Below are 10,365 nucleotides of genomic sequence, written 5' to 3' on the forward strand. Positions count from 1 at the left end.
GTGTGTGTGTGTGTGTGTGTGTGTGTGTGTTGCTTTAGCAGTGAGGTTTCGTTGGGGTGGGCTGTGAGTGATGTAGAGGCCTGACAGACGCTCGGCACATGGAAACACACTAGGGACAATGACACGCACGTGCTTGTGCCATGCGCGCACTGCAGGCAAGACACACAAACACAGTAAGCAAAGGCAAACACAAACACACGACAGACCTTTGCTCTGGCTCTTAAAGGCATACTGTGCCACAATTAAACACACATCATGCCAGTTAAGAGATAACCTCTGATCTGCATCCTAGTGCCAGGCAATTGATGTACAAATTAGTGGTTCTAAATGCAAAACACCCTTACTGTGTTCATTTCATCTCTGTATTTGGGTGATTTAAGGTGATAGATGCACAAAGAGATGTGGTGATTAGCATAACACACATCTTTGCCACTCCTCCTTTGTGTGATTATTTCCATACCAGTCAAATGTAAACAACGAATTTACCTCTCTGTCTTCATTATTTGTTGGCATGTTTAAAGTGACAGTGGCATGTTAGACTAAGAGCAGAGCACAGTGAGTAAAGATGTGGACACACATTCTGATGGTTAGGCTGATTTTTGTTAGGATTTGGACATCACAAGTTTTTTGGATCAGAGTAAGATGACGTTCTCACACAGCACGTGGTGTTTGACCTTTGATCTAGTTGTTGCTGACTAGATCAAAAGATCATTCACAGTATTTTAAAATGTACAGTGGGAGTTAGGACCGTTGACAATATGTAGGGGAAATAAAGTAAGTGCCAAAAAAACAGCGAGGAATCAGTAAAATAGTGTGCTGTTAATGAGAATAATCCAGTTCAGCAGGTTTCAGTACGCAGCCACAGCTAAGCTGAAGTTCACTCACCTCAAGCTCTCACTGAAGAGTTTACAGTCGCCCTCGTCTCACCATCACCCATCTTATTTAAAGTTTCAGATGGATGTGGTTTTCTGTTTTGGTACAGGTTTGTGCATTATCAGCATTTGAGGGGATTTTCACTCTCACAATAGCCTCACAGGTTATTGTTGTCTCTATTTTCATGTCATTCAATATGTGTACACTTCTGACTGTCAATGCAAAAGAAATGTTGTTAAAAATACTCACTATGTGTGTGGTATCTCATGTTTGTATGTTTCAGTCACTTAATGAGGTCTTTTGCAACCCTAAAAATCATATAGTAGACCCCATAATGACAATTCCCCACCTGCTCCAGAGGTGCTGTTCAGTGGCTGACTCTGACCTTTGTGTGATGAGAATTGACGCCCGCTGTAAACAAGAGTCTCACACTATTAGTCATTTATTATTATACTTGGCTGTCACCACTGACTGCTGGGATAAGCTATTCGGGGCAGGTTGCACATTATAACAGCCTTTAATATTCCAACACCAGCTAATTGTTTTACACTGCGAGAGCCAAGTTCGGTTGTGTTGAAATTATAAACATGCTCATAGTCTCATTCATGAATAATACCATTATGCCTGCAAGCCAAAGGGTTTTTGATAGTGTACCTTTAAAATGCAATACATATAAAATAGCAATATGATTTTAATTGGAAAATGCAGTTGGCTATCTAAGTATAAATGGAGAAAACCGAGTTGTTGACAAAATGTGCATACATAGTGCCTCTAATTCGCAGTTCAATGAGCAAATTTTATTGCAGTGTCTTGTAGGATATTATATAATAACATCTGGCTTTTTGAGTGGTAAGGATAAGAAAGTGACAAATTCTCAGTATTCGGAACCAAAATACAAAGAAACACAGAGTAAGTGCGATGAGAGAAAAGTGAGGAGGAAGTTGGAGAGACTAATGGGAGTTGATCCTGCGGAAGGACGCTCCTCAGGGTGCTCATATCCCTCTCCTGTTTCCTATTAAATTACTTAACTTGAACCTGTGTGCTTCCTGATCTGACTGTGTTTAAGCTGACATATGGGACAGTTGTTTGTGTTATGTTCCATCTGATGTGTCCAATAATGTTTCTCAAATACAGTTCTAACATAGCCATCTTGTTTTTATCTGTGTTGCAGATAAACCTGCGGCTTATTTTAGTCAGCGGGAAGACGAAAGAATTCCTCTTCTCTCCCAATGACTCGGCAGCAGACATTGCTAAACATGTGTATGACAACTGGCCGATGGGTGAGTACCTCCATTTAGATACATCAGTGATTTGGTGGTTGATAAAGAAGTAGCGGTAGTTACATCCACTAGCTACAAAAGCAAATACAGGTCACTCAGATATTTACTCTTCCCACTATTATTTCTTAAATTTCTAAGAATAACCCCTGCAAAACATTAGCACGTTATGAACGCAGTGTGCAGGCTTGGAGAACAATTTTATTAAGGCATCATTATATGTAAATGTTGCCAAAGGTGCTCTCCTTGCAGCCTTTTAATTCTTAAATTTAAGAATAAATTGATATCAGAAGAATCAGAAGAATCATGAAATCATTGTCCGTGTTGTAGCCTCGTACCTTGTTCAGGTTGGAGAAATCATGTTCAGAGTTCAGTGTGCAAGTTCCAGTTCTGGAAAGTAAGTAAATGTACTCAAGTAATGTACTACTACAGTTTTGAGGTACTTGTACCTGAGTGTTTCCATTTTCTGTTACTTTATACTTATACTCCACAACATCTCAGGGGAAAATATTATACTTTTTACTTGACTATATTTATTGAATAACTGTAGTCAACAAAGAAATGACAATGATTAGATAAATAAAGCATAGATAAAGATAAACGTTGATCCTGAGGGGCAAATTCACAAGCGACCCAGCCGTATTTAAACTCATTAAAATGAGCTTCCCTTTGACCACTGAAGCATTGGTAGTGCATGTCTTCAGAAATGAACACAACACGTGCACAATGCAAATGTGTGGTTAAACTGAACCCATCTCTGGTTTAAGTGGTTTTATGCGACTGGGCCCAGGACTTGAGTAAAAGTACTTAGTTATAACCACCTAGTTGCCCAACAAGATGAATGCAGCTTTAATGTGACAGCAAAAAGTCAGCCGTGTTTTCAGGTCACAGTTTCCGAGTCGGTAGAAAGCCCTAGGAGATGCATAGTCAAATGACACTTTGTTTGGGATGGTGATTACTTAGCAATTAGGTAATAAATAAACAATTATTATAACATATTATCAAATACATTACATATTATCAAAATTTATGTTCATCACATTGATTCAGATGGGTACATTGTGTTCAAAAAATTTAAACATTCTCAAGTATTTAAGACAGATTTCACAGATTTGTAATTTATTTAGATACGTTAACATAAAAACAGAAACAGGTTCATTGACAAGTAGGTTTATACATACAAGGAGTTTGTCTTGGTGTTGTGGTGCATAGAAAGAAGAGCATAGAAGAGCAGTGCAAATGTTCACAGTATAAAGATAATGTACAATGTGTGAAAAATAATAATGTAATGCATAAAGATAGAGAGACTTTAAAGTCGGGAAGAAAGATTCAGTCACATAGTAAAAGTGATAGTAGTGAGTTACTCTTGTTGAACATCTACTCTTTGATCACAGAATACCATTATAAGCGTACTATCCAAATCAAATATTCTCTTTTAGTATTTATGTATTAGTCTTCCGTGGCAGTTTTATCTATATCTGTGCCTTCATGCCAGCCAACAATAAATATTCCCAACCTTACGTCTAAAGAGTTGAGTTATAAAATTAAAATGTGATTTTAGTTGAGAGATTCTTGCGCTACTAAGATTAGACTAGATAAACTACTAAATGTAAACATTTACCAGATGGTTTAGGTATTCTTGCTGGGACATTTTGTATCTTCGCACATTGAGCATATAGGTAAGACCCATATTGTGTTATTTTGTAATAAATCACATTATTGCATAAGCACAGCTGCAGTGCGTTCGCATGAACAGTAATTGCTAACAATTTAGCGGCTAATGCACTTGGAAACCAGACAATCTGACTTATGTTGACCTTATGTTCTATATAACAAAGATAACGGCAGCTGAGGGGCTATACTGTGTATACAGAGAGCTGCGATCACATTCAAACCCACCGCTAATTACTTGCATGTAGGTCTGTATAGCAGTGTGGGAATGTGCCAATCTTTGGTGTAAGATAATTAGGGTGCACTCCTCGGTTCAGCCTGATTATCATTGCATACAAGGACAATGTGGAATCTCACAGCGCTGCCACCTCCTCTGTGTAACACACCCACTCCCTAACTGCTGCTACACCAGTGTTAGAATTCATTTGATACTACCGACCTTATGCCACCTTCAAATCTGAACAGACTGTAGCCTTTTCCCACGGTGTTGTGACTGTAGCCCAATTTAGGAGAAGCCCACAGTGCATGAAAAACTATACATTATACTGATTCTCCATGACAAGAAGGGGTTCTTCTTTCAGTCCTGTCAGTTTTGGAAGTGCCCTGTGTTCCTCCCAGACAACAGATCTGAACCCTGTGAGACCCAGAGCAGGCACTCAGTCAGCACCAACACCCTTCCCTTAGCTGGAGACAAACATCTGGTGGCCAGACTCTGCTGCCGTGCAACTCCCCCCGCTGTTTTCTCTCCTATTTAATGCCTTCACTTTTTGTCTTTAGCTCTTCCCAAGCCACACCTCGTGTTCTTTTGCTTTGAGTCTTTCTCACATTCTGTAGCGCATCCCACAAAACCCACATATTATACATTCTGCATATAATGATCTGAAATAAAGGCCCTAAATGCCTTAAAATATCTTCAGTGCGGTTGTTGGTGGTCTTTTTGTTTCACCATGCAATGACTGATTTCTTTTCACTACACTATATACAGTATATTATATTGACGTAGACCAGGGCTAAAGCAGTAGTTTAAAATTCAAAGCTTTTCATTGTATGAGCTCTGCTGAACTCAGTCAGAACCCCTTAACAATTAAATTCCTTTTGTTCTTTTCTAAATTGCTCATCTAGAGTCTGGGGACGTTCATTAGCAATGTTCAATCATAAACTGATTTTGTTTAGGGTGGCTTTTAAAGCTAATTCAATTTCAGGTAGCAATAAAAAAGTTGTGAAATGTCATTATTGAACCTGCATGTTCTCAGTTTATAGATTATACAATGATGATGATGATGATGATAATTTCTTATGGAACATAGGTAAAATGATGTGAAAATTTAGACAAAATGTTGACTTTGCTGAAACCATCTATCTGTGTCTCCCCTTTTTTACAGACTGGGAGGAAGAGCAGGTCAGCAGTCCTAACATCCTGAGGCTGATCTACCAGGGCCGTTTTCTACACGGCAACGTAACACTAGGAGGTGAGAAAACACAGAAAGTGCACCCCCCTCCACCTCCAAAAAAACACCCCTTATGTGCTCATAGACATGCACACAAAATCACAGCAGTGTGTTGCTGGAAAGTTCTTTGCTGTTCTCATCCCTTTCCTGAGCCGCAGAACAGAGGTACCTCAGTGCTCTGGACAAGCCTGCTTTGACGGAGAGAGGGAGGAGAGAGGAAATACAGAAAAAGAGGGGAAAGAGACTGGTCAGGAAAGGGGCAAGACTGGCGTTAGAGTAGACCTCAAGCAGCACAATGAGGAGACAGAAAGGGAGGGGGGGCCGGTGAAAGTGAATGCCATAAGTGAAGAGAAATAGACGAGGTCTTCTTTTGAGGCTGCCCACTTCACTTCTCTCTGGCTTTTAGGCTTTCGAGTCTACTTAACCCAATTTTGATTTGACTGGTGTTTTGTTTGGTTAATGGGGTTAAGGCCGCCCCCAACCCTTTTACACTCATCCCATTACTGCCATCTATCTGATAATTCCCTTATCGTTGGTTTAACATGTTTGCACGCTGACACAGAATCCTCTTAAAGTTGAGCCAAAACTCCTAGTGGTTTTGAAATGTTAACATAGACGCCACACACGTGTGAAAGCACACACCACATGGTTGATAAACAGTTTTTTGGCTGTAAAGGAGTTACAAGTATTGCAGCTAAGATATTAACTGTAATTTAGTGTGTGAAATATCACAGTATGGCTAGTGCTACTTGTTATATTACAAAGCATACAGTAGTTAGAGTAGACTGCATTTTTCTGCATTTTCCCGACAGCCATTGATTTCCAGCAATTTTGGTGTAAAATCAGCTACTAAATAGCTTCAGATAGGTAATCACTGATGTTCAAAGCAACTGCTGTATAATTTTATTCATTACACCATCTGACACTGATTTACATAAAGGTTTAAAGATTTTCAGGCCCTTTTCTTACCTGCAAGAGATTATTATTCTGGAACAAAATTACCAGTCATATGTTTTTGACATCTTCAGCCAGTTTATTATGTCATATGATGTAGCTACTCGTTCCAGGATAGCTCAGTTTGTACTAGGATTATACTGATGGTGAATAACTTGTACATACACAGATACTGTAGCTCATTGAATAACCTTTACATCCTCTATGTTTTTCTCTCACTAGCTCTCAAACTGCCCTTGGGGAAGACCACAGTGATGCATTTAGTTGCCAGAGAGACTTTGCCTGAGCCAAATTCCCAAGGTAACCAGCTCTCCGTCTCCCTTCTTTCCTTTCAGTGGGCCTTTCACACGCTGAGCAACTTTAAACGTTCTGCTCCCAGCCATTATTTATCTCTACACATCGCTTCTGTGTTAGGAATAGCCATTGGTGCATGTAATTGGTTCCCTTAACTGTATTCTGAAGATACAGCAATTTGTGTAGAATATACAGCTTATATGAATCATATTAGGTGACAGGTCTCCTTTTTGTGACTCTGTAGTAGAAGGTGATTGTATGTAGAGATAGGGTAGTCAAGAGTTCAGATACAATCACCTTCTAGGTTTGATGATGACTGGAGAGAATTACAGACTGACCACAGCAGTGCAGCAGGAACAGCGGGATGGTAGTCAGGGCTCACTAGCCATGTGCAGCTGCTGTCAGACTCTCTCTGTCTGCAATGGAAACACAGAGAGTCCGCTGGAGCTTTCACACTCACTAGAAGCACATTCACTGTGTGTGTGTGTGTGTGTGTGTGTGTGTGTGTGTGTGTGTGTGTGTGTGTGTGTGTGTGTGTGTGTGTGTGTGTGTGTGTGTGTGTGTGTGTGTGTGTGTGTGTGTGTGTGTTTGAGGGGGGACTGTCAGTGTGTGGGACCAAGGTGAAGATTGCAGGCTGGTGCTTCTACAGCTGTCAGAAGTCCAAACCACTGCTCTAAAATAGAAAACTACTAGGTAGAGGGTTAGCAAAACTGGCATAAACTCCTGTGAATGCATCCTGATCAGTATACATTTGATGCGATGATGTGAAATAGTCCCAAATGGTCGACTCTATGTCAGCACTCGCTTGCAGGGTTCAGGTTAATTTACAACAGTAGATGGCATGTTTTCAAGCGATACAATGCAGATTTGTGTCAATAGCGGTAAAAAAAAAAATTAGTTTAAGTGTGCAATACCTCTTAAATGGGGATGATTTTGTCACAATATATATTTAGCTGGGTAGCTCTCTGACTTTATAGGATCAGTGTTTGTCTTGATGATGATGTTTTTGTGTGTGTTCACAGGTCAGAGGAACAGAGAGAAGACTGGGGAGAGTAACTGCTGTGTCATTCTGTAAATACAAACCTCCGCCGCCGGCCCTCCATCCTTCTCATCCGTTCCTGCCCTCAACATCCTGGACCTAATGAGCTTGTCCCCTGTTCTGGAGCCTGTCCATAATGCAGATATGCATACAGACAAACACAAACACACTCTTCTCTCGCTTGTTTTGCCTGATTTCTCTCACACACTCACTGACACATACATAGAAAGACAGCGGGCTCAGGCTAATCCAGGACACAGAGTTGGGAGCTGGAAATTGATTAACGATAGAGTTGATTCCTTTGTTGTATTTGATTTGTTGTCATAACTGAAAATTAGAGGAAGCAACTGCATTTGCATGTCGGTTTTTTTTTTCTTCTTCTTTTTCTTAATGCACACCTTCTTAAGCCTTCTGCCACACGCACGCACGCACACACACACACACACACACACACACACACACACACACACACACACACACACACACATAGAGATACACACATAGAGATACACACCTTGTCTAGCCATTCTCAGCCGGTCGGTTAAAAGTCAGTTTCTAACTGGCTCCCCATTTGAGCTGGTTGTCATAGTAATGCAGTGCCCAAGTTTGTGTGTGTGGCCTTGTTTTCTCATACAGACTGCTGAGAATTTTAACCACTAACAACTCGCCAACATACAACACACACACTCACAAACACACTTACACACACACACAGTGACAACCTGTCTACACATCCAACCATATGTGCTTGTGTGATCTCCCTCCGTGCAGCAGATGAAGCTTAGACGTGCCTGATCAGAGAACTCAAACCAGGACACACACACACACACACACACACACACATATACACACACACACACATATACACACATACACACACTCACACACAGAGATACAATATACACACACACACCTGTGTCCTTTTTACTGCCCTCCTCTACATGTGCCCTTAAAGGTCACAAGAGAGAAATTATTCCTTTTTGTCTGCAGAGCGCTGTACAGACCGAACACATCCCACTCTTTTAGTCATCATATTTTAGCCAAACAAAGCCTAACAAACAAACAAATAAACAAACAACCAGTGTTGGTGGTCTTGTTTAGGTTATTTGTTTGTCCATGACATTTGTGACTGTGTTTTGACAGTCCATGCATTTTACTGACCAACCAGTGTTGTGATTAATAAGACGTCATGTCAGTTTGCTTCCCTCCCTGATGCATCATCCCTCTCTCCGAGGAAAGGCTCATTGTGCTCATTTTTAAAACAGTGTTGTGAAGGATGACAATTGCTGTCCAAGCAGGGAAATTAACTCGGAATGAAAAATGTTCCTTATTTGTCTTAATTCGCTTCTTACTCTCTCCTTAATTCTCTCTCTGCATTAATAAGTCCATTTTGCACAACCGAAGCATGTGCTCCTTCATCAGATAAAATAAAAATGTATAAAAGGTTTTATTGTTTTATTTTATATTTTTCCAATGGAAGTAATGTTCCAAACTAAGGTTACGTGTAGAATATATTTAATATGAATCTTATATAGAACATGATGACTTTAGATCTTGTTGATATACAGTATATTGGTGTTTAGTCTATGATTGTGTATACGGTTAGCTTCTAGCCAGTTCACAGTCACTTGCTGACAATGTCTTGTGCTTAACAGCAGCAAAACCTCCCTAATCATCGACAGACTGTATTTTTATTTTCTTTCTTCTGTGCTCTTTTATTATTATTTTTTTCATTTGTTTATAATTTAATGTAATCCTTTTTTTTCTTCGTGGTTTTTTTGCTTTATAGAATCGCTTTGTAACCGCACTAGGTCTTAAAAAAAATATTGTTTATATTGATCAGGGTTCAAATCTGTACAGAGATAAACGTTTTCAAACCAATTGTAAATAGCACTAATGCTCCCTCTCCCCCCTTCAAACTTCAAAATGGAATACATCTGTAATCTAAATAAAGGTTATTGAAGTGCACTGCCTTTTGTCATGTCTTACTGCACATAAACTGTGACTCAATAAATCTTCAACTATCTGACAACTACATGGAAGTGGATTGTGCTGCATTTCTGCTGAAATGAGTCTGTTGGGAAACTGGTTAGGTTTTGAAAGCAGTTGTTTAAAGTGAGGATTAGGGCTTAACTTTATACACATGTAGAACACTTTATAGTTAGAGCAGGCAATGCATGATTCTTTTCTAATCTTGAAGTAGTAATACCACAGTGTAAAAACACTCCCATCACAAGTAAACAGTGGTCAGTAAAATGTACTAAAAGCATTCATTTTATTTATTATTATTATTATTATTATTATTATTATTAATGCTTTCATATGAAGGCAGCAGTTTAAATTACTTGTACCATGGGAATTTTGACTCCTTTATGTATTTTTTGGATAACTTTACCACAGAATATGTGTTCACTTAGATTACTCAATTACTTTGGTTGTCCTTTTATAGGAGCTAGGGTTGTAGTAGCTGCTGGGAAGCTACACAAATACACATCATGAAAGAGTATTCATTACATTTCGAGCACAAGGCTCTTCCTCACACTGTCTGATAAACATATAAATGTTTTTTTCTACAGGAGCTATTTGTTGTGCAGATTTTTCTGTGTCAAGCTATGACAATGCACCACATACGATTAGTGGCAAAATGTACAAAAAAAGTCCTTACTGAAGTGCTGTACTTCTGCACATTTTAAGAGCCACTTGTACTTGATTATTTCCATTCCACGCTACTTTTGCTCCACTGAAATGGCTGAGGGGCCCGACTCCTAGGTTGGGTTACAAGTAGTTAAAACTAGCTCAGTAAAATGTT

At 39.5% G+C, this 10,365-nt stretch overlaps 1 protein-coding gene across 1 annotated transcript in view; it reads left to right on the top strand.

Annotated features, from left to right (window-relative positions):
* Positions 1-9,524, top strand: part of ubl3a (ubiquitin-like 3a) — a 35,695-nt gene extending 26,171 nt beyond the window's left edge. The window contains exons 2-5 of the mRNA XM_051400750.1: positions 2,045-2,153; positions 5,204-5,290; positions 6,446-6,523; positions 7,540-9,524. Of these exons, the coding sequence (XP_051256710.1) occupies positions 2,045-2,153; positions 5,204-5,290; positions 6,446-6,523; positions 7,540-7,592 (327 nt within the window). The 3' untranslated portion in view covers positions 7,593-9,524. The remainder of the gene's footprint in view (positions 1-2,044; positions 2,154-5,203; positions 5,291-6,445; positions 6,524-7,539) is intronic.
* The last annotated feature ends 841 nt before the right edge of the window (positions 9,525-10,365 follow it).

Source organism: Dicentrarchus labrax, unplaced genomic scaffold (assembly GCF_905237075.1).
Source record: "Dicentrarchus labrax unplaced genomic scaffold, dlabrax2021, whole genome shotgun sequence".
NCBI classification, from domain to species: domain Eukaryota; kingdom Metazoa; phylum Chordata; class Actinopteri; family Moronidae; genus Dicentrarchus; species Dicentrarchus labrax.